Source organism: Danio aesculapii, chromosome 9 (assembly GCF_903798145.1).
Source record: "Danio aesculapii chromosome 9, fDanAes4.1, whole genome shotgun sequence".
Classification (NCBI taxonomy): Eukaryota; Metazoa; Chordata; class Actinopteri; order Cypriniformes; family Danionidae; genus Danio; species Danio aesculapii.
The window spans coordinates 18,971,859-18,996,007 of record NC_079443.1 but is presented as its reverse complement, the minus strand read 5'-3'; the positions used below and the strand labels follow the sequence as shown (position 1 = coordinate 18,996,007).

General features: G+C 38.1%; 3 protein-coding genes across 4 annotated transcripts in view; 2 read left to right on the top strand and 1 right to left on the bottom strand.

Moving 5' to 3' along the window:
- Nucleotides 1-16,241, top strand: part of xpo4 (exportin 4) — a 54,566-nt gene extending 38,325 nt beyond the window's left edge. For both annotated transcript variants that reach the window (XM_056465138.1, XM_056465139.1), the window contains 11 exons: nt 902-1,079; nt 3,974-4,133; nt 5,039-5,208; nt 7,615-7,789; nt 7,873-8,166; nt 10,411-10,591; nt 10,675-10,793; nt 12,513-12,643; nt 12,756-12,873; nt 13,508-13,600; nt 15,016-16,241. In XM_056465138.1, the coding sequence (XP_056321113.1) occupies nt 902-1,079; nt 3,974-4,133; nt 5,039-5,208; nt 7,615-7,789; nt 7,873-8,166; nt 10,411-10,591; nt 10,675-10,793; nt 12,513-12,643; nt 12,756-12,873; nt 13,508-13,600; nt 15,016-15,213 (1,817 nt within the window). In that variant the 3' untranslated portion in view covers nt 15,214-16,241. The remainder of the gene's footprint in view (nt 1-901; nt 1,080-3,973; nt 4,134-5,038; nt 5,209-7,614; nt 7,790-7,872; nt 8,167-10,410; nt 10,592-10,674; nt 10,794-12,512; nt 12,644-12,755; nt 12,874-13,507; nt 13,601-15,015) is intronic.
- A 1,014-nt stretch (nt 16,242-17,255) lies between these two features.
- eef1akmt1 (EEF1A lysine methyltransferase 1) lies at nt 17,256-21,756 on the top strand. The gene is made up of 5 exons (XM_056465136.1): nt 17,256-17,363; nt 17,541-17,698; nt 18,734-18,816; nt 20,768-21,057; nt 21,263-21,756. Exons 2-5 carry the CDS (start codon nt 17,552-17,554, stop codon nt 21,391-21,393), a joined length of 651 nt encoding a protein of 216 aa, XP_056321111.1. The 5' UTR covers nt 17,256-17,363; nt 17,541-17,551; the 3' UTR covers nt 21,394-21,756.
- Nucleotides 21,624-24,104, bottom strand: il17d (interleukin 17d). Its single transcript, XM_056465137.1, has 2 exons — nt 23,610-24,104; nt 21,624-22,377 (listed from the first exon to the last, which is right to left on the bottom strand). The coding sequence occupies exons 1-2, from the start codon at nt 23,915-23,917 to the stop codon at nt 22,047-22,049; spliced, it is 639 nt and encodes a 212-aa protein (XP_056321112.1). The 5' UTR covers nt 23,918-24,104; the 3' UTR covers nt 21,624-22,046.
- Between the last annotated feature and the right edge of the window lie 45 nt (nt 24,105-24,149).

Sequence of the window (24,149 nt, the reverse complement as noted above, 5' to 3'; positions counted from 1 at the left end):
TAGAAATGGCATGTACTGTTTGCTGTACAATAAAAGTATGTGGAAAAATAACTGACCTGACGTGTTTTTAAACTAACTGTAGATTTTTATTTGCTTTGCACATGTACTTGCTGAGTTATTGCAGTAATAAATTGCAATACTTTAAGATTAATTAATAAAATTAATTATTTCATTCACCAGAAACAAAAATGTAACATTACTCAGGGGTGGCCAGATGAGGCCACAACAAGTCTAAGAAAATTTTCTGGATTCACCACTGTGTTTATATTACATACTGACAAAACAGAACTTCAACATCAGTTTTTTTTATTAATATTTAGTGGAATTAGCATGGTTTTTCAGACACAACAAATTAATAAATGTGTTACTCTAAATGTCATAGACCATTTTCACAAGCCGGTTATGACGCATTTAATGGTCATCAGCATCTTAAATCCTTGAAAGTTTTTAATATTTAGATTTTTTTAATAAACGGATGTTCATTTATATTTATTTGCATACATATTATGTAATGCGTTGAGTTTCTTTCATTATTTGAGCAAAGAGGATTGTAAAAAAAAAAATTTACTTTCTCTCTTTTTCACTGCTCTCTGTTTACCCAACTATTACGGCTTTCACTGCTAAGAAACACTGTAATGTGAAAATGGTCCATTTTCTTATTCAACAATTGACAATTTTTTAATGAGAAATTTGTAATAAATATTATCAGACCTGTGTAGAATAAAATAAATAAAAACACTCAACCCATAACTAATAAGTGCAGAGTCATTTTCAAGTATCTTCATTTGTTTTCCACAGCTGTATGTGTTTCAGTTCATTCAGGTTATTTTAATGCATCGGTTAACCTGCAATGTTCTTTCACAACCCTAACACCTAAACTTTGTTTTGTGTGTGTAAATAGGCTACCTCTTGGCTGATGACCCTCAGGGTGAGACCCCCCTAATACCTTCAGAAGTGATGGAGCACTCCATTAAACACTCGACGGAGGTGGACATCAACACTACACTGCAGCTCCTCGGCTCTCCCGGAGAAAAGGCCACCTCCATCCCAGGGTGCAACAGGACAGACTCTGTTATCAGGTATAAAGAGTTCACACTACCATCATGTCAATACTCTGTAAAGCTGATCGGGCTTATTGACAGTTAGTAAATGTGGGTTTCATGCTATGATTTCTGTACAGTTGCGATCTTCGTTTTGGCAATCGTATACAAATGGTTAATTTTTTTTTTCATTTTTTCCAAGCATGTTCTATTTGCTGTGCTAAGCCATACTTCTTGCATGGCTTTCTCACATCAAATTTGAATGATATTTAGCCATCGATTTGTTTTATCAGAAGGCTTGTAATGATTTTTGACAACCATAAAGAAGATCTTGGCCAAATATTGAGTCAATCAAAGCTTGAAAGTTTGAGAACGTCTGTATTTGACAGCTGAAAATGGTGGAAAATCCAGTTGGGTAGAAAATCACTGTTTGCTGCCTGTTAAACTTCTCCAGATTCAAAAATATAGTTATAGAAAATGTTATATAAAATTAAATGGTGGCACAAGAGAGAGGCTTGCTGTATGTTGCACATTCTGAATAGTCATTTCATCAACTTAGGCAGTTTTTAGGAAGAAGCACTGTGGGAAGAACAACAATGCAAATAGGTGTGTAGACTGTATAATATCTGACAAATCTGCTTTTTCAAAGAATAGCGGGAATGGTCAGCTATTGAGCAGATCAGCTGTTGACTGATTTTATTGCCTTCAGGAACAGAGTCTGTGTGATGTAAGTGTTTAGAGTTGATCAGTCAGAACTGCTGCTGGCTGTGGTAGAGCCCGAGCCGTTTGATGTGTAGCTGGTTTGCCCAGCGGGGAAAGCCCTGGCACATGCCCAGCTCAGCCTGCCACGCGCACAGCAGCCCTCGAGTGGCCCCTGCTCGGCGCCAGCACCACTCCTCACACATTATTCAATTAGAGGCTGCCAGGTGCCGCTCAGAGCCCGGGGTCAGAGGAGAGCACCGGGGGCCCAGAGTAATGCCTCTGTTCAGAAGCTGCTGTTTCCAGGATGATGGATTTATTCATTTCTTTTTTCAGCTGTTTCTTTTTTGTGCGTGAAATTGGTGAATTTAAAAGCTGGTTTCACATTTGTTGTTGCTGATAATAATAATATTTCTTCATCATCATCATCATCATCATCATAATAATAATAATAGTAATAATAATAATAAAAACAAGAATGTTTAATAAATGTTAATTAATTATTGTAATGAAATGATAATGTAATATTTATGAAAGTAAAAAAAAACAGAAAAATGCAATTACTAATTATATTATTATCATTATTGTTATGATTATTATTGTGTAAACTAAAATGAACTGCTCTTTCTTTTTTTTCATAATTTTTTTTCGGGGTTTTCACCTTTAACGGACAGGACAGTAGAGAGTATTGACTGGAAACTGTGGGGAGCACAGGATCGTGAGTGAGGGGAAGGATCGGCATAGGACCTCGAGGCGGGAATCAAACTCGAGTCACTGTGAGCACCAGAGTGGGAGTGCATGTGTTGACGCACTAACCACTACACCATTGGCACAGACGAATTGATTTTTAAAAAGACTAATTAAATAAGTAATCTGTACATAAAATACAATTATTAAATTAATATATAATTTTAAGTTTAAAGATTGTAAATATTTGATATAATGAACAAAATAAAAATATAATTATATATAATATTATAAATTTGATGTATGAAGAGTTCAGATGCAAAAACCTCTAAATGCCATCTGAAATTTTTCAGTAAAAAAAAAAAATGTTAGAGAATAAGTCCTTTTCCAGGTCTTTAAAGTGAAATATCTCAACATAAACAAAGGAGGCTGTGAAAAACGTTCATTTTTTTATGGAAAATTCAGACGGCACTTAGAGGTTTTTGCATCTGAACGCTTCATATATACTTTTGAACTTGAACTACTTGTTTAAAAATAGTGATTTATTATTAGTCAAAAACAATGTCATTTGAATGTTTCTGTAATATTTTGGAAAATGATTTTAGTTAGTATAATTTTTAATAATGTTATTAATTAGTTGGTATTTGTATTATTATTATTATTATTATTATTGTTATTATTGTTAGACAAAGGAATGCCTCATGGGTAGCAGGAGACAGGCTACACGTTATGCTTAAACACACACAGGGCTTTTTTTCCCCCTGGCATTTTCAGTCAGATATTTGATCTGATTCTAATCTGATTGGAATGAGATACAGACTGTGAATTTAATGAATAGTGTAATTTTAATGAGGCTGGAGCTGTTTATGCGGTTACTGCAAGGGTCTCGTAGAGACCTGGAGGTATTGTCTGCTAAAATCTGCCTGTAATCTGATTTGGGCTTAATGGATGCTGTTATTCCAAAACTCTGGAATGGGATGGAGGTGAGGATTGAGAGACTGGAAGGACTCTGAGCTGACGGGTCGGGGAAGGACAGAGAATCTGAATGGGGCGACATGGAGGTCAGTGGATTTGGACAGACAGTGAGCTGTTGATGACTGAGGGAATGACAGAGACTGGAGAGAGGATTTGGAGAGACAGTGGGCGAAGAGATTGGGTTTCCCAATAACAGACACCAACCCCACAAGGCCCAAATGTCAGTGGGGTTTTATCTTTACAAACAATCCCAAACATTTAATGCTGCTGCTCACCACAGGGAGTGTGGGATGTCGCTCTTCCAGGACAGTAAGCTGCTCTAATCCCTTTCTTGTGTCCTCTTTCTTTACCAGCGGAGGTGTGAAGGAATGATAGCGTTTGTTATTGTGGGCCTTTGTTGAGTCTCTGCGCATCTAGACAGAACTGCCATAAACTCTCCTCCATTCTCTACTCCGTTTAATGTTTTTTTTTCTCTCTTTATTTCCTGTGGAGAACACACTGTCAGATTGTGTTGGTGCTGCTGCCTTATTCAGCTAGATTTGTGCTTCAGTTTTTCTTTGTTTCTGTCACAGGTTGTTATCGGCGGTGTTAAGGACGTCAGAGGTTGAATCTCGGGCTACAAGAGCAAGTCTGACTCAACTATTGAGTCCTCAGATGGGCAAAGACATTGTCTGGTTTCTCCGGCGCTGGGCAAAGACGTACCTGCTGGTGGATGAGAAGCTCTATGGCCAAGTGAGTGACAAGGATGAGTGTGATGTCCAGGGTCCAATGGAAGAATTTTTTCCCATATTGTCTTTTAGTTTTGTCATATAAATCAAAAAGCATAACACACACAAAAACATACAAATAAATCAAGTCAAGTCAAGCGTTATTGTCATTCTGCTACATGTGTGGACATACAGAGTAACGAAATGTCATGTCTCGCAGGACAGCGATCCTACATGGATTAATCATAAATATGTTACATTTTATTCAATTGATTAGTATTAATATATTATAATATTAATATATTTATAAATTTTGAGCATCAAAAAATAAAACAATTTATGCTTATGTCTGATTGTGCTTAAGTTTTCATTCTTCCACCTGTTTCCTCAGTTCCCTCTTCACCATTCTCTATCATTAACATGCTTTTGGCTCATGACCACTCATAAGTTGTAAATGCATATTATTGTAAGTCAGAATTACTTGATTTTATTTAGTTTAACAACTTAGTGTGCTAAAAAGTTGGGATAACTTGTTTAAATATTGTAAGGTGAACAAACTTATTCCTAATAAGTTAACTGCACTTAATTTTATTAGTAAGAACAGCTATTGCTTTTTTTATTAGGCAAACTGAACCTCTCAGTTATTCACCTTTTGAAGGAATATCCACACACTGGTAGTCCCATGTCTTAATTGACTATTTAACAAAATATTTTTTTATAATAATAATAATTTCACAAGGTTCTTAGACATGTATTGTTGTCGTATAAATGTAATACATTTCACATTGTACAAGTTACAGGATTTACACTTTTTAGACAAGCATTTTGTTTGGCTTCAGTTTTAATTCCTCCAAATATTTTTGACATCTTCACAGAGCATTGTCCAGCTTCTGACTCTTCTTCTGTGTGTTTGTCTGTTGTGTCCCGCAGATCAGTATACCTCTCAGCACAGCTTTTGGAGCAGACACTGAGGGAGCGCAGTGGATTGTGGGATATCTGCTGGAGAAGGTGATCAATAATCTGTCAGTGTGGAGCTCTGAGCCTGAGCTGGCTAATGATACTGTGGAGCTACTGGTGACTCTAGTGGAGAAGAGAGAGAGGTTTGTGTCTGCATGCTCCAGTAATGTGTACGTGGGCCTCAATGAGGGCTAAATATGTGTGTCTAATTATCCAAACACCCTACAGAACAGCTGTTCACTGATGGGCACAATAGAGACAGCGGTTTTGTCTTCATAAACTACCTTCAGTAGATACCAGAACCAATGTTGTCAGTGCGCCCCATCTACTGGTGGAGTTATGACATTGCAACCGAAAGGGGTTTCTAAACGAGTGCTTTACAATCTCAAGGTCAACTTAGCTTCCAGTGATTTCTTGTGGTAAACAGCCATGATGCTCGCTTGCTTTTTCTTTCTTTCTTTTCCACTCTTTCTTCCTTTCATTTATTGTTACCGTTCATTTTATGGTCAAGAATATACCTGTGGTGGTAGACTTGAAACACCACATCACATAAATAGTTAACTATATGCAATAAACAAAATTTTTAACAATACTTTTTATTTATTATGACCCTGTTATACACTGTTTCTTTTCAATGGGTTAAAGTAAAAAAAAAAAAGACTGTTGAAGTCAAAAGACTGTTGAAATAAAAGAAGAAATCCATTATTTCTCTTACTTAAATGCTATTCAGGAGCCATGTGCACCCACTCACAGGTAAAATCTGCTCCTTTGTCTTTCAAGTTCAAAGCAAACTTGAATGCCAAAGCATTTTAGATATGTAATAAACGCACAGGATAAAGGAATAAACACACAACAGCTCTAAAAATGATCATAATCAGAAGACTTGTAGAATATTTAAGTAAGGCAAATGCGTTGATTAACCACTAATGGTGTACATCTACTTTGCAGCCAGTTTAGATCAGTAATTTCATCCTCTCCAAGCATATAATAAAGTTTTTCTGAATCGTTTAGATTAAATAATCTATCATTTACTTTTTCGGTCTCGCGGCTGTGCATGGTGTCAGCTGTGAAGGAAGCGGAAAGCAGTCTTTAATAAAAGAGTGATGCAAAAACACATACGAGCTTTAGGAAGCGAAAGTTGAATCCCGGGCTTTTTATGAGATTTAGAAACCCCAGCCGGATGAACTTTTCCCTGAAAGTCCTAAAAAGTCACGTCTCTGTGGGTCTGCAAAGCAAGTGGAACACGCACTGAGTCCAGATATATTTACTAGTCATCTCAACGTCATGTCCTTAATTCATTCTGGCAAACCCTCCTTTGAGTCTTGAGACCTTTTTTTCACAATTAGAATCAGAAAGAGCTTTATTGCCTGGTATGTTCACACATATGAGGAATTTGTTTTCGTGACAGAGCTTCTACAGTGCAACAGGATTACAGAGACAGGACAAAAAACAGATAATAAATATATTTTAAAAACTAGAAGTAGTGAATTCAAATATACAAATTGACAAGTGTATGTACAGCTATATTACTATATACAACGTTATATGTGCAGCTGTTATGTGCAAATTGGCATGTAAAGTGTGTCGTTAAATAAGTGTATATGTGTATAGCAAGTAGTGATGTTGGTTCTACAATTATTATCATCAAGTGTTCATGAGATGGATTGCCTGAGGGAAGAAACTGTTTCTGTGTCAGGCTGTTCTGGTGCGCAGTGCTCTGTAGCGTCGACCAGAAGGTAAAAGTTCAAAGAGGCAGTGTGCTGGGTGTGAGGGGTCCAGAGTGATTTTGGCAGCCCTTCTGCTCGCTCTGGATAAGTACAGTTCTTGGGGAGTAGAAAGGGTTGTACCAGTAATTCGCTCAGCAGTCCGAACTATTCGACGTAGTCTTTGGAGGTCGTATTTAGTAGCTGAGCTTAACCAGACAGTTATTGATGTGCAGATGACTGATTCAATGATGGAGGTGTAGAACTGTTTCAGCAGCTCCTTTGGCAGCTTTTTTGTTTGTAAACCCACCAGATGTTTAAAAAAATGTCAACTAATTGTAATTTACTAATAGTAAATTAACTCAAATACCATTCTACAAATTTGTGTTTTTCATATTTTACTCCACTTTCAATTGAAGTCACAGGATTTTCTTCATGTTTTTGAAATCTCTAATGCTCTCCAAGACTTGAATTATGTGATTGTACATTAAAATTCTTTACGCTATAGCTGAAACATTAACGTATTGAAAAATGTAAACTTGTTTTATTTAATAAACTGTGATGTAAAGCTGTATTTTCGGAATTGTTACTCCAGTATTTAGTGTCACAATTGTATCTGAAAAATCATTTTAATATGTACAGTAACATTATAAATGTCTCACTCCTTACTGTTGATAAATTAATTGTCTTTGATCTATTATTAATTGGTAATTAAAAAAATTAAATGAGACAGACCACAAACATTTGAATATTAAATAATATTGATGCACACTTCACCATCATACAGGTCTGAATCTTCACCTGAATATCAGTCAATATCAGCCTGTGTGTTGTTTCTGATTTCAGAGCAAACATCGTGGTGCAGTGTGAGAACTGGTGGAGCTTGGCCAAGCAGTTTGCCAGTCGCAGTCCTCCATTGCACATGCTGTCCAGCACAGTCCAGCGCACCCTGATGAAGGCTCTGGTCCTGGGTGGCTTTGCTCACATGGATTCTGAAACCAAACAGCAATACTGGGCCGAGGTGAGAGGAAGAGATGATTTTGAAGGAAATCCAAATGATTATTTCTGATAAGTGGACAACAGGACTTGATCTCTGCTCCACAGGTACTTCATCCACTCCAGCAGCGCTTCCTGAACCTCATCAACCAGGAGAACTTCGCTCAGATCTGTCAAGAGGAAGCGGTGAAGCAGGAGATCGTGGCCACTCTGGAGGCTCTGTGCGGCATCGCTGAAGCCACACAGATCGACAACGTGGCATCTCTCTTCAGCTTCCTCATGGACTTCCTGTCCAGCTGCATCGGCCTCATGGAGGTCTACAGGAACTCGCCTGAAACGGTCAACCTTATCATAGAGGTGTTTGTGGAAGTGGCTCACAAACAGATCTGCTACCTGGGAGAGGTGAGAGGCATCTGCCCTGGCTCTGATTCTGATGCAGACACATTTTACACTTTTGATTTAATCTTCCACACACATGTGGTTTAAAAGACTCCAGTCACCTTATTTTTCTCATCTGGAGATTTGAAATTCTGTCAAATGGTGCTGCGAAAAGGGAGCAGGCCTAAACAAGATAGTTAGACATTTAAATCGTGAGCGATTTGGTCCATGTTTTAAATTTCTGTACAGAGAGATCATGTTTTGATCATCGATTGGTCTCACACAGTCATGTGATGCGATTTCACAGGTCAGATTTCAACAAGCTTAAACGTTTCTACGTCGCACAAGATTGCATTTCTGGTCTGCCGCATTCGCATGCGTATGAATGCAGGTCTATGGGGAGAAAAGTGCAGTGTGACCGTGGCTTAATTGTGTCATTCCTTTCAGTTATTCTTAGCTGTTCAGAAATGATGAAAGTACTTCAGATAATAAGGTGATGACAGAAGAGATTGTTTTAAAGCAACTTCACTGTATTAAACAGGAAAGTAAAGGAATCAATGCTGCAAACTCTACAAATGAAGTGATTAAGTTAAGACAAGGGCTTATCATGTCATGGATAGGTTACAATGTTCATTTTAGTTTTACAATATTCACTCATTACTGTACTAATTCATGTTATTACTAAATATAATGAGCCCTTTAGATCTGGCATGATGTTCAGTAAAACCCTAGACTGTAAAATATATGGACGTAGCATCCGTGATGTCACCCATAGGTTTCTGAAGAGCGCAAAAGAAGCTACAAGTAGGCGCGGGCAACCGTCGCCATTTTGTTCGCGCGTCATCGCACCTACGGCGGGATACCAAACAAGGGCAAAGAGGCGGAGAGTGAGTGGAGCTACAGACACCTGCTGGCACTTTGCTTAGACCTGGCAGACAGACTTTACTTTGGGAGAAACGCTTAATACTCTATTACCTGCGACTCGTTTGTGTTCTGACCACATGTGCTTGGCTGTACACTATATCAATAAAGTGTTTAGATTTTCAAAAACACTGTAGTAACACATTGAGCCACTAAGCAGGGTTCTTATGACGTTTTTCTACAGGAGGAAAACGCCAATTACTTCCAAACACTTCAGATATAGTCTGTGTTAGTAAATGCAAGACTATTGATGAACTCCAGCATAACACTGTATGACAACGCTTCAGATGACTGTTCTAGAGCCTACAGCTAACCAATCTGTCACATTCTGGAGTGCTTTACGGGTCTAAAGAAAAATATTACTGATAAATGATCTTAAATAAAACAAATACATTTATAGAGATGGTGTATAAGTATATAACTTTACTCACATGGGAAACGAGGCCACATGAATGGTTTGTGAGCACAATTAAATGCACACAGCATCCCATATCATCTGATAATTGTAAGAAATAAGTCCAAAAGGCAGCTGACTGTGTAAAGTCACATAAAACAACACAAAAATACGATGAATATGCCGAGATCAGTGGCTAATCTGCCGGATTCAGCTGAGGTGAAGTGACGGCGACCAGCGAGACCTAGCTGTCACTCAAGTGGCCACGCCCTTAATTATGCAAACTTAATATAACCTAATATAAAGGAAATGGATGAGTTATAAAAAAATTCACCCCCCTCACAGTTGTCATGGGGGGTAATAATAGCTATATAAACCAAAATCGTTCTTTGTACCAGGCTGTAAACACCTTTTTTTCTGCTGAAAAGTTGACCATTCTAACAGTGGGCTCAATTGCAATTTGCTCTATTATGGAGCCAGGACTAGCGGAATTTTGATGAATTGCAGTTTCAGTTACTTCTGTATTGGCTTCCCGAGGGAGAGCGGGAGGTTGCCGCTTGAGTAAAACATGAAGTGTATTAAGTTAATGGCATTGTTGTCTCATGTGGAACTGCTTTATAACTTTAAAATAACTGCAAATACAAAACTACGCTGATTGTGGCTGAATTACAACTCACTCTTTCTGTAGCACTGCTTATCCTTTATACTTTTCATTTATTTAACTAAACTAACAGCAAACTAACTTCAGCTGAATAATGACATTGTTGTCATTTTAGAGCTTCTTTACAGCCAAATACTTTGTTCATATTTGATGAGAAAACATATTCCTGTTTATTACTGTGAAGCTGCTTTAAGCGACTTGTATGAATCACTATTTAAAATAAAGAGAGGTCCGTATGTGTTCTTCATCCTAGATGCGTTCTAGTCTAAATGCCCCCTGTGTGTCTCCTCAGACTAAGTCTATGAAGCTGTACGAGGTGTGCTTGACGCTGCTGCAGGTTTACTCCAAGAACAATCTGGGCCGCAAGAGACTGGATGTGGCCGCAGAAGAGGATCAGTACCAGGACCTTCTGCTCATCATGGAGCTCCTCACCAACCTGCTCTCCAAAGAGTTCATAGACTTCAGCGACACCGGTATGAGCACTCGTTCGTCTTCATTCACCTACAGTCTTAATTTACCCTGTGAGATGTGAAGACGGAGTGTGTGTTGTGTGCAGATGAGGTGTTTCGTGGGCAGGAGCAGAGCTCAGCTGCTGGACGAGCCGTATCGGCTGCTGATGTTGTGCTGTATGGGGTCAATATTGTGCTGCCCCTCATGTCTCAGGATTTGCTTAAGGTAAAATTAGACTTTTGAGCTGTAAATCAGGGCTGGGCTGATAAGCGAAATCGAATCGCGATAAAATTTATGTCTGTAACGATAATTAGCTATGGACAATTTTACTTGATATTGATCTTAGAGATTCTGAGCCAGTCTCTCAGCAGACATGTGCAACAACAGGAGTCTGTAGTTGTGTTGATATTAGAGATATGCTATGTCACCCAGTATTGTTTAGCAAGCTTGATTCACTTTTCCGCCAGCAGCATTTGCTGTTAAACTGTTCATTGTAATGATAAATATTTTTACCATTTTAATTAAGTAAACATTTATTTTAAAATATTTATTTTTAGACAATGCAATAAGTTTATTTTTGTTTGTGTGCTGTATATATGCTGTCAGTTACAGCTCTTTAAAATATAATGTTTTATATTGTATATTAAAGAAAAACTGAATCTTCAAAATATCTGAATAATGTGTAAACGGTTTTTGTTCATAAACAATACTTTAAAATGTTATTCATTGAAGTGTCTAATCTTTGTGGCTTCAGTCATTGTTGGGAAACTCTTTTAAAGCTGGAAGCATTAACAACTTGTATCGAACTATATATCGTTATCTTTCAATATGGAAAAGTATTATTGAGATTGCATTTTCGCCATATTGCCCAGCCCTACTGTAAATTATTGAAAAGGCTGTATGATTTTTGTATGCTATATGATGTTTATTGGCTATAGAAGTACATTGCCATGCTTTAATGTTTAAAAAAATCTGTACTGTACATTTATTGCATCTGAAATTCAACAGAGTTCTGGTTTTAACAAAGCCCCGCCTTTCAAATAGTCCAGAGTACTCTGGCCAATCCCAACACACGGTGTCAAATGGCCAATCAAACACCTCAAGCACCTTACTTTTAAAAATGCAAAACAGCTAAAAATACATATATTAAAAACAGAGACAGTCGTAAAAAGCATCACTACATATGCTACTATGTATGATTGTGTATGTGAAACATAAGATTTAAATGTAAAATTTTAGCAAAAAGTTTCACACAGGTATGGTTTTTTTGTAGCTCCTTTTTGTGTCCTCCTATGTCATGTTCAAAACACTACAGTTCACTGAATCCTAGACTTGTATATACCTTTATGACTTAAACCTTTCCAAAAATAATATCTGTTCTAAAATGGACACATTACACTTATATGGCCATTTAAAGGTCCTGTTTTTTTTAGATGTTAGTTTTAGTCTGTTAATTGTAAGGATATCTTTAATCTAGTGTGCTTCACAACAGTGACAAAATGTGCATTTAGGAGAGATGAAACTGACATAAACATGTAAAGCTTGTAGTTTGTCACTTCTACTTGTATTTCTCAATGATTTTTTTCACGTGGCCTCTACTTCAGTTTCTCATCAAATCTTGACCAATCAAATGCTCTCTAGTATCTGACATGCCCCGCCCCCTTTAATATGCTTATCATTTGCTCACTGGGAGAGCTGTGATTAAAAACAACACTATTGGTTGTTTTTTTTTAAAGGGGAGGAGCTACTCTGTCCCACCTTTTCTTCATTTTTCAACTGAGATTACGTCAAACATTGAATAAAAATGCACATTTCAAAGCACTTCATGGGAGCTTTACCATGCTGTTTATTCAGCTGCTCTTGTCAGTTCTGTTAGTAGTTTTTTTTTAATAAATGTGTGCTACTGTTCCTAATGTCTGTTCTCTGTCTCTCTCCTATGTCCAGTTTCCCTCTCTGTGTAACCAGTATTATAAGCTCATCACCTTCATCTGTGAGATTTTCCCAGAGAAGATCCCTCAGCTGCCTGAGGAGCTCTTTAAGAGCCTCATGTGCTCCCTGGAGCTGGGAATGACCTCGTATCCTTGCTTTTGTTTAGCATGAATTATGTGCCAAGCATGATGTTTTGAATTTCAGTTTGACTGCATTGATGGACCGCTCGAGAGTTTTCCTTTAACACACACACTGCAGGATGAGCTCAGAGATCAGTCAGCTGTGTCTGGAGGCTCTGTCCCCATTGGCTGAACAGTGTGCCAAGACGCAGGAAAAGGACACACCCCTATTTATTGCCACGCGGCATTTTCTTAAAGTGAGTCACATGATGTCTGAACTAGTGGTCAACTGCTAGGAGTTTTTAATAGGTGATGCCTGTTACCATTCGTCACTTGTTCAAGAGATGTTATTCATTAAAAATGCATTAAAAGCAGTCATTTTGTTTATTATTAGTTTATAATATGTTGTATTAACTCCCTGTATAATCACACAATCTTTTATAAAGCATTCTAATGTACCAATTTGCTGTTAAAATAACATTTATTATTATCAAAGTTGGAAATTTAGCAGATTATGCTAAATATGCCATGTAAAATGTAGTATTTAATATGTGCTGCTCAATATTTCTTGTAAATCCTGATACATTTTCAGGTTCTTTGATAAATATTTTTAATGGATTCTGTAAACAAAACTTCCTGACTTCAAACTTTTGAACATTTATAGTGTATAAAACACATTTCAAGCAATATTTACTCAAAATCCACAACTTTTTGCCAGATTTGAACTGGAAATGAACATCACTGGGTTGATTTGCAGTTATTGGCTGATGTTTATAATCTCAGCGTGTCGAATATGTCTCTAATGTTCATTGTAATATGTTTTGGTCTGCGATCGCTATACATGATTTTGTTATAATGTGCATTTCTCTTTCACTCTCTGTTCTTCTATAGTTGGTGTTTGACATGCTCGTGCTGCAGAAGCACAACACTGAGATGACTGTAGCAGCTGGAGAAGCACTGTATACACTAGTGTGCCTTCATCAGGTATGCGGCTCTATTAAATTACGGGCAAAATTACAGGAGTTGTCCTGGAGAAATAACAACGGGAGGTTGGTGGGAGATTTGTCTGAAATACGGGAGACTCCCGTGAAAAACTGGCAGGTATGGATTTAAAGCTGGGCATACAAATTCAGATATTTGGAAAATCTTATGTCCACTCACACATCACGAGTAAGTTTATATGAAAATCATTTGGTCGCAGTGATATACGACACCAATTTAAGACCTGGCAAATTACAAAGCAATCGCATGAAATTGCGCATCAGAAATGTGAGAGCCTCTCTTTCTCCTCCTCCTCTCTCGCTCTCCCTAAATCTTGATGGATTGTCATATTAACTCATTCAATCACATCTCACAATTACAGACAACAGTTTCCAAACTTTTTTGACATGCTTAAAAACGATTGGGAGCTCGTGAGTTGTTCGGTTTAGCTTGTAAATTCCTGTCACACAGTATGACCAACGAACATACGTGCATCGGTGGGTACGTTTACACGGACATCAATAATCCGATTTTAATTCGATTAAGGCAAAACTCTGATTAAGAGTCTACCATGTAAACAGCTATTTATTTATTTATTGATTGATTCATTTGACTAAAGTCATCATACTAAACAAAAATTAAATTAAGACGTGTGGAGTATGCTGATTTAAGTCGCATTACTAAAGTGCAGCACAGACATGTAAACACTGCAAACTATTACAATTGTGTAGGATTTACGCCGCATTTTGCGACAGGATATTCCGTACACACAGGACACACACATCTTCAAAATGTGGAGGTTTTCCCCCCCGTGCGGCATGCAGTAATCAAATTCCATTAAAACTACACTCTTTCAGCAGTTCATACTCGTATCCAATATCTCGTTTGTTACGGGGGGCATACATGAAATGTTCCTGAATGAAAGTGAAAGTGCCAAACTGCAGTTAAAGTGGACAAATTAAAAATAAAACACCAGAAATTGCAGGAGATGCAAGGATGTTAATCGATCTGTGTGCTATAACATGTAAAACTGGATCAGGAACTTTCAAAAAGCAACTCGTAAAGACCTTAATCATATTATTGTCTTATTCAGATTAAGGCAAATCATTTAATTACTGACGTCGACGTAAACATAGTCACTGATTTCCATGGGACTTTCCCTATGAGTAGAAATAGCATAAAGCCTGTACAACAGAATAAAAGGAAGCGTACACTCAGCTTAATTAGAAAAAACGGTAGCAAAAAACACCCAAAGCTTGTTGAAGCTGTACCTACATTTTACATGTGCTTCACTAAATCTGAATGCACCTATATAGTGCTTATGGTGAAATCCCTATCACACACACTGTATGCATAAAAGTGCGCTTTGACCTTCAGTAGTTGATCAGCCGTATAGTAAGTGTCTGTGTTTGTGTCAGGCGGAGTACTCTGAGCTGGTGGAGACGCTGCTGTCCAATCAAAGGGACGCTGTGATCTACCAGCGGCTGGCGGATGCGTTCAACAACCTCACTGCCAGTAGCACACCGCCAACCATGGACCGCAAGCAGAAGGTGGCCTTCCTCAAGAGCCTGGAGGAGTTCGTCGCCAACGTTGGAGGGCTCCTGTGTGTCAAATAAAGCAGTTCCTCCGGCACCTGTCCTCTTCAACTTCCCCTCTCCAGCCCTCGTCCACACAGAGAAGCCTTTCACCATGCCAAACCATGGAGAAACCGAGCGCCCGCCCGCTCGCCGCACAGGCCGGGACGCTCAGCCTCCAGAGAGGAGAGAGGCTGGCGAAGGCTGAGAGCAGCGACCCGCCACGAGCATCTCAAACATGTTTACTTCACCACTGAGAGGTCCTCAGATGAACATTCATGAAGTGCTGAGGGGTACTCTTTCTGAAAACGGACCCCTTAATCCCCTTTATACTCACTCAAACACACAGTCCTTTGCAGACGCTTCTCCTCGAGTGCCTTTCGGTTTCTCATGGCTCAGATCCGGCCGTGTCCACAGAGACTAGTCGAACTGCGCTCACGGGATCGAGAGCCATGGATGCCATGAAAAAGAAAAAGCCTTTTCCAGTGGGACTTGGATTGCAGGAAGGCCCTTTCGGGAATAAAATAACCAAATCACTTTCGTGTTTAAGGGTGTATATATATTTTCAAAAGCAGACAAAAAATGAAAGTGTTTAAAAGGACTGAAGTTTTTATAAGACTATAGTTGATGACTTTCTGACTTTTTTATGACTTTACCTGAAGGAAAAGGGGGCTCGTTTGAATTCTTCATTTCGATTGATTTGATTGATTGTAGTTTTACTCTTTTGCCGTTGTCATTTTGCCCTGATAACAGCCAGCAGTATCACTCAAAGTGTTTTCAACATGGCTGACCAGATACCATGGGCGTTTCTCACATGATCGCCTGATGCTCCTATTAGTTTGTTTTTGAGACCATAACGTCAATAATGTTCCACTTACATTAGCACACACAGTTGTGGAGCAGTCAAAGTTGCTGTAGCAATAAAATACCAAAAATGATGATGGAGGGATGTCAGCTGTTTTATTCAGGGCATTTGATGGTCTTTATTTCCATTGTTCAAAGCACTAATTGTTATTTTGGAATGCCTGAAATGATCTGTAAAGTGTATATAAACTTGATATAAAAGCCGAGTCCTTTGTCTTCGTCTATGTTTGTGTTGTCTGATTGTCATTGCGGTGTAAGAACTGAGAACTGAGAATGTGTGTGTGTGCGTATACAGCTCTGGGGGGGGAGACAGAGACCACCTCAGTGTTATTATCAGTTCTTTGGATTTGATATTAATTGGTAGACTTTTTGAAGGAAAAAATATTTAACCGTTTAACTGCCCCACCAAGAAGGATTGCATTTCTTAACTCCTAATATCGCTAGTTAACACACTTAATGCATATTTTAACACATCCCATCATTTCTAAAATATCAACCTCTACCAAATGGTAGATATGTTGTTTATAGTGGAAGTACCAGAATTAATACATATACTGTTAAGACCAGTAATATACAATATTACAATATACTATTGTAAGACCAGTTTATTTAAAAACATAATCAAAATAAAACGTTTTTGAATACTTTATACTTTATTTTTTGAAGTATGCAGTGTAATTCCCATTTAACATGCTTCCTTGTTTTTACAATTAAACCAAAAACAAGTGTATTAGTGCAACAGGATTATGTTTGTTTGTTTATTTGTAAACCAATAATGCTGTGTGTGGAAACCATCATTTGAAACAGTCGAAATATGGTCAACCATTTGGTAGAGCAGACAGGTAAATGTTTAATGTGATCAGTCTTTAATTTTTTCAATAGAATGTGTATATACAGTAGTCAGTTTTAAGTGTATCAGAGAGGTGTTGAATAATTTTAGGAAAAAAATACTGAAACGTTTTGATTAACTTTAAATGTTGACTACTGTATATGTACGATACTATATATGCATCATCCATAGACTGTTTACAAATTATTTCCTTTTTTGCGGATTTCCTAGGATGTTTTAAATAGTATATGTTATAGTGGTGAACTTACCAGAACTTTTCTACAATAAAACAATCCAAAGAACCAATAATAACTTTCTCATCACTTTCCCTCATGTCCAGAACTACTATTATTACGCCAGATTCGTTTGTATAGTCTGTGGTTGAATTGCAGCGCGATTGTACTCGCTCGGCCACCGTAGGTCCAAACACGTGTGGAGCTGTGTTTGTTCTGTGTCTCTGTCTTAAGTTTGTACCAAAAGGGGGTCGTTCACCACTAAGGTAAGTGTAATGTCTGGTTTAAACGCAAGCAATTTCTGCTTTAAATGTCATTTGCGACAAATAACTTAGCAAGAACTGTTAGCATGTTATTGAACGAGCGTTGTGCTAATGTTTCTTCATCGTACGTTACCTCAGTCATTCAGTTCACACGTATCTGTCTCGTCTTTTAATATAAAGGCTCCTTCATCATGAGTGACAGCGATGATGATGATGTACCTCAGCTCTCTGCGGACACGCTGGCAGCTTTGCAGGAGTTTTATGCCGAGACTGGAAGAGCAGGACAAGACACCGTCAAAACTGACAAGTTCAGTGTCGGTGCTGTCGAGGAGGACTGGGTACTGATACACTACACTACACTACTCGCCTTTCACATGTATATAGTCAGCCACTAATGCTTAAATTACTAGTGATTATTCATTAGACATTAGCATTTGTTGCTACAGTGTCGAACAACTATTTTGTTGTAAATACCGATTTTCTGTGAGAAAAGAGTTTCCTCTGTCATTGAGCTACAACTCTTCATGTAACTAGTAGATATTTTTATATACAAAAGTAGTTGGCACCTATATTTTGTTACTAGTAGATATTTATTAGACACTAGTATACTTTATTATTATAACTAGTTTAATTTATAAAAGAGTTCTTATTAGACCAAGCTGTTTTTACTTGCCAATATGACTAGTCAAAATGGCCACAGTAGAGTTAAATTAATGTTGCTATTAACGTTTTAAATGAATGAAAATATGTAATAAATAATAGTAATTAGTAAGTCCTAACATCTAACAAATATGTGCTAATATAAATTTAAATAAGTAGTAGTATCTAAAGAACAATCACTGGTAGATTTGAAGTAAAGCTAATAGCTATTTTATTGACTTATCTAGTATGTAAAAAATATTGTAGCACCTCATTTTACAACACTGTCTTGTGTGGAAATACTATGTACACATCATTACTTGGCAATAACTAGGTACTATGCCTAAACCATCTCCCGAACCTAACAATAACCACGTAGTTATCTTGTAAGCCTAGTTCTTTGGGTATGTACACATACTAGTTACAGGCTGGATACTGTTGTAGGTATGTAATCTCAGTAACAAATCCCCATAGAAATCAACAAAGAATATATGAAATGCTGTTAGTCACTATTGAAATTAAAGCAATTATCTAAAGAATAAGTACTTGTATCTGTTTAATGGGTGCTGGTATCTAATAATTACCAGTAGCTAAGGACTATTGTCTAATAATTAAAAAGTAACTAGTATCTATTTAAAAGGTATTAGTATGTAATAACATGACCTAAAATCTTATGATAAAATACTAGTATCTGTAAAAAGTCAATTTTAAAGATTGAATGTGTTTGTCCACAGCGCATGAGTCAGTTCTGGTACAGTGAAGAAACAGCCTCACGGTTAGCAGAGGAGCTCCTGCAGCAGGCTGGACAACAGGGGAGGTTTGTCTCGAACTCCTTTGCTTATCTTACATGCATAAAATACAAGTGCAGAAATGTGGGGTTTAGCTGAAACATTCATTCATATGTTGTAGTTGCCTTCAGTACAGTGATAGTAAATCAATTATGATTGTGCAAGCATTAAGAAAGCACATTGTGTGCTATATGAATATGATCTGGATGTAGCACTTTGCAGTGTTCTTATGTTTTGCATCTTTTTAAATTCAAGACATACTGTTGGTTTTTATTCCAGATATTAGTGTTTGATTAGAGTCATGTACATTGCTAAACTAAATGTGACCCTGGACCTCACAATCTTAAATTGCACAGGATATTTGAAGGAACAGTCAAATTATAGTCAACATGATACATTTTCTCTCATACCAAAAATCATTAGAATATTAAGTAAAGCTCAGGTTCCAGGAAGACACTGTGTGAATTTCCTACTGTAAGTATATTAAACATACACTTTGAGTAGTGATGTGCATTGCTAAAAACTACATTTGGACAACTTTATAGGGCATTTTCTGCATGTTTAGATTTATTTACCCTCAGATTCCAGATTTTCAAGTAGATGTTTCTTTACTACATTATTTTAAGCTATCTGGGTTTCTAAGCTATCCAGTTTATTTTTTTAACAATCTGGATCAAATTGGGCCAGATTTGAAAATCCCATGTTTTCTACCCAGGATTAACTGATCTATCTTACTTTTCTGAGTTTTTGATCTTAATTTAAAACCCCTCTGTTACTTATAAAAAAAAACAACATTTGCAAGATTTCATCCAATCCGTAATCCAAAATCCCACTGGATTACTTTTGAAAAACTGGAACCAGACGATGCATAAATCACAATTTACAAAAATTAATTTTTATGGCTGGTTTTGTGGTCATGGGCCCCGATGGCACTTATTAGTTTTTAAATGAAATTCTACAGATACAAACTCTATAATATGCACTATATTCCTTTTAGATGTTTTAAAAAGTACCTTACGCTCACTACTGTTGCATTTAAATGATCTGAAATACAGTAAAAAACAAACATTGTCAAATTATTCTAATCTGAAATAACTTTTTGTATTTTATTGTATTTAAAAGTACATGATCCTGTAATAATCCTTCACTATATATACAATACTTCACTATTTCAAAGCCCTGCTCACACTGTGAGATTTCAGCAATGATTTTTGTCATCCGAGACCAATTTGGGAAATCCTAAAAGACTCCTGAAATCCTGGGCTAAAATCAGTGAACTTTGATCGTTGGTTTGACATGTTCGCAGACAGCCGCTTTGTGCCCGTTGCCATCATATTTTTCCTCAGATGAAGTTCTGGCAGTTTCAGAAGATTTTAGACTCTTTCCTGCAGTGTGACAACAGCTGCGATGAGCGTCAATCTAAGAACCAATAGGAGCGCAGAATCTGATGACCCAATCCATGCAACAATTCAAATGACCGCGGGGAAATGTCCAAACTGTGTTTTTTCTTTCTGGTTTTATTATTGAGGCGTGCTGTGAGCCAAATTGCCGCTACAGATTGCTTACGTTTGCTGTGAGGAATCATTTCAGGACGCGGGATAGTGAAAGTGTCACGGGTGGATGACGTCAAACACCAGGGGGCGTTTTCTTTCAGCAGTTTATGACAGCTGAGATCTTACAGTGTGACATAGGAGCCATGTTCGCACAGTCTGACATGTCTACAGTCTGACATGCTGCAATAAAAAAATCACACAGTGTGAGCCGGCCTTTAGTCTTATAGTTATGCAACAATTTAGTGCTAAAATGATCTGAGTAGTGATGTTAAAACCAGTTATGCTGCTAAATATTTTGAGGAAACAATTATTCTTTATATAGAAAGTTTACAAGAACAGCATTTACCTGAAATTGAAGTCGTCTTTCCAGTTGAATGCTTTGTTGCTAAATATGAGTATTTATTTCTTACATGTCTGTGTGTGGCAGGATCGCCTGTTTAAGTGCACCGAGTGTGTATCAGAAGCTGAAGCAGCTGGAGTCTGTGCGGTCAGATGGTGTGTCTGCTGTTTTGCTGGAGTTTGACAGGCGTTTCGCAGCGTATGGAGACGAGTTTGTTTTTTACGATTACAACAATCCTCTGTGTCTGCCTGAGGATCTGCTTCCTCAGAGCTTTGACATTGTCATCGCAGATCCACCGTACCTGTCAGAGGAGTGTCTCAGCAAGGTCACGCTCACGGTTAAACACCTCACGAAAGGCAAAATCCTGCTCTGCACCGGCAAGTGCTTATCTATCTATCTATCTATCCATCCATCCATCTCTCTGTCTATCCATCTATCTATCTATCTATCTATCCATCTATCTATTTATCTATCAATCTATATTTATAAATCCATCTGTTAATGTATCTGTTGGTCTGTATTTCATGATAGTACTGTTTTATGTTGCTGTGTCTGATCTTCATTCTAACCTTTACACTGCAGGAGCCATTATGGAGGAGCATGCTGGGAAACTTATGGATCTAAAGATGTGCAGTTTTTTACCAAAACACAATCATAATCTTGCCAATGAGTTCCGCTGTTATGTTAACTATGAATCAAGGCTTCTCTCGTGAAAAATCTCTCAGACGGACATCATTTGAGCCTTCATTTTTCATTGAACATTAGCAGATGATCATTTGGAACAATAAATCCGCTCACTCCAACTGGAGAATAGCAGGACCCAGAGATCACAGCGCAGAATTTGGCTCTTCATCAGAGATCTGTGATCAGTCTTTGATTATGCTTTGGCTGACTTGCATTGTCAGTTGAGCACATATTTCAAAACGTTCAGTCACAAAACTGAGGCAAACCATTGGAATAAAATGGGCTTGAAGTATTTGTATATAATATACCATAAACTAGACGTTTATGTTACCGATGTTGTTGTTTTTAATAAAACCATCATAGAAGAGCTGGCACAAAGTCAAGCTGAGTAATGAGTAAATGATATGCATTATTATAGCACTCATGCTTGGCTTTAAAAGAAACGTGTGTGTAGTGATACACTTGTGCTCAGATAACGTATTTAACAGCAGGATGATGACTGACTTTTCCCAACTTTGTTCGTATTTTGGCACTAAAAGTTTTCCTTTCGCTTGCCCTCACAGCTGCAGACTCTAGTCTTGAGTGCCAAGTTCTGTCTGCTGTTTTTCTTCAGTTGGTGAGAGCAAACACTGAGGAAAATCCTCTGAAATGAATACCTCAACAAAAAAAAGTGTAAAACTGATCAGTTGAGTTCATCCTTGCTGAAGATGCTGGAGACTGTATTTTTGGAAGCGACTCTCCTCACGCTTGGCTTGCTTTTCTGTATTTTTCTGTCTTTTTCCAACAATGGCACACAAGTACAGCCCACAGCGATGGACACATAGCTTTCTGTGTAGGAATGACGGCCTCCCACACACGGGCCCGCGGTGCGGCGCAGTATGACGGTTGGCATGTAGACTGGAGTGCTGCGGAAGCGGTCACTTTCCTCACCGTTCAGACCGGTCAGGCATCCCTTACACAAACAGTACGCCTCTGGGAGATATCGAGGGTACCTCGCTGGATCATGGGAGATTCTTAAATCAACAGCAATAAAAAAAAAAGTCATTTTCAAAGATGATTCTTTAAAGGATAGCTCACCCAAAAAATGAAAATTCTCATCATTTACTCACCCTCGACTTGTTCCAAACTGTTTATTTCGTCTGTTGAACACAAAGGAAGATACACTGAGGAATTTTGGGAAAACAGCAGCCATTGACTTCCATAGTAGGAACAAAATAAAAATACGTTAAAAGTCAGTGGCTGCTGAGCTTTTCCCTCAACGTTTTTCTGAACTTCTAGTTTTGTGTTCAACAGAAAAAAAGAATTTCATAAAAGTTTAGAACTGCAGAGAGTAAATTTTAATTTGGGGTGAGCTAGCCCTTTAATTATTCTCAGGAGCAATGAGTGTTAAAGGGATATTTCACCCAAAAATGAAGATTCTGCGATTATGTACTTACCATTGACCAGTTACAGCAAAATAAGTTATTCCAAAGAATGCTGGAAACCTGTAACAATTACCTCTTATAATAGAAATGAATGTCATTGATCACAGTTTTCCAGGATTCTGTAAAATAATATTTGTTTCCCCGAAAGAAAAAAATAACATTGTCTGTAAATGCCAGTGTTGTGTCAACCCTGCCGTAAAATGCACCCCCTCTGAAATGTGCATCTATTAACTGAAATTGATTTAAACTATATATATATTTAATAACAGTTATGACACTAATGACAGTGACTGAGGTGAGTTTCATGCATGGAACCCTTCCATTACAGAAGATAAATAAATAAATAGACTGACTTCAAATACAACACCGATGAGCTTAAGTCAATTGTATAATGTGTGGTTCAGTTTAAAACAGCAACAACAATTTTGTGTTCCGTGTAGCCTAAATGTGTTTAAAACCCACCAAAAAAAGCCGAATTTTAGGCTACACGACGCATTTTGCGGTAGGAGTGCGTTTCTCGGCACAGCACCTGTGCTTGTTGACTCAATCTTATTGTATGTAAGAAAGTAAGCCACCTAAGCTGTAACGTCAATTAAGGAAAATAGTAGTAAATAACTATTTTGGGTGAACAATCCCTTTTAAAAGCCAGTACAGCAAAACTTCGTATTGAAATTCGTTTGTTTGTAGATAATGGTATTGAGTATAAACAAGTTCTCATTTCTTACATCTGTTTTCACGAAGCCTGAAAAGCTAACGCTATTCCCAATAAAGCGGAATATTGAAATTATTTAGTTTTAGTTGTTTCCGTCGTTTACGGTTACCTGTACGCCCAGGGCGAGAGGCTGAGCAGGTTGACCGGTGTTCGCGGTCTGTCGCGCGCCAGGCGGGACGCTGATCCACAGCTCAGATTCTGGCGCTCCGGAGCCGCGAGCTGCAGCGTGTGATGAAACGCGCTCAGCACCCCGACCGAGAGCCTCCCGAACATCTGCTCCAAAATCTCCTCCGGTAAATCCAGACACGAGCGAGTCCTCGGCGCTCTCCTGGACACCTTCTGTCCCCGTTCACCCGGCGCGCTCCCGCAGCACCACAGCCAGACCAGCACGAGCGTCGACACAACTGGAGCGCGCATTTCAGTTCACACAGCGTCTAAAGTCTCTAGTGTGATGAAGCGACTGTTGCTTGAGTAAAAGCAGACCTGCAGAGAGCTCAAACCGACCCACATAAACTTCCCAATTGTTGCGTAAAGCTGTGCCTCATCCGTCTGTCCCGTAAACGCGATCAGGATACTTGACTCCACACACTGGGCGGACTGTTTGATACTGAAGAAAGATCCTCATCTGCTCGAGCTGAAAGCCAAAAAC

What these genes read in the sequence shown, in the direction of transcription:
- eef1akmt1 (XM_056465136.1), top strand. Translation starts at nt 17,552, where the DNA reads ATGAGTGACAGCGATGATGATGATGTACCTCAGCTCTCTGCGGACACG. An exon ending in GTGCTGTCGAGGAGGACTGG is followed by an intron (nt 17,699 to 18,733) that starts GTACTGATACAC and finishes GTTTGTCCACAG; the next exon opens with CGCATGAGTCAGTTCTGGTA. An exon ending in CAAAATCCTGCTCTGCACCG is followed by an intron (nt 21,058 to 21,262) that starts GCAAGTGCTTAT and finishes TTTACACTGCAG; the next exon opens with GAGCCATTATGGAGGAGCAT.
- il17d (XM_056465137.1), bottom strand. Translation starts at nt 23,917, where the DNA reads ATGCGCGCTCCAGTTGTGTCGACGCTCGTGCTGGTCTGGCTGTGGTGC. An exon ending in CTCTCGCCCTGGGCGTACAG is followed by an intron (nt 22,378 to 23,609) that starts GTAACCGTAAAC and finishes TGTTGATTTAAG; the next exon opens with AATCTCCCATGATCCAGCGA.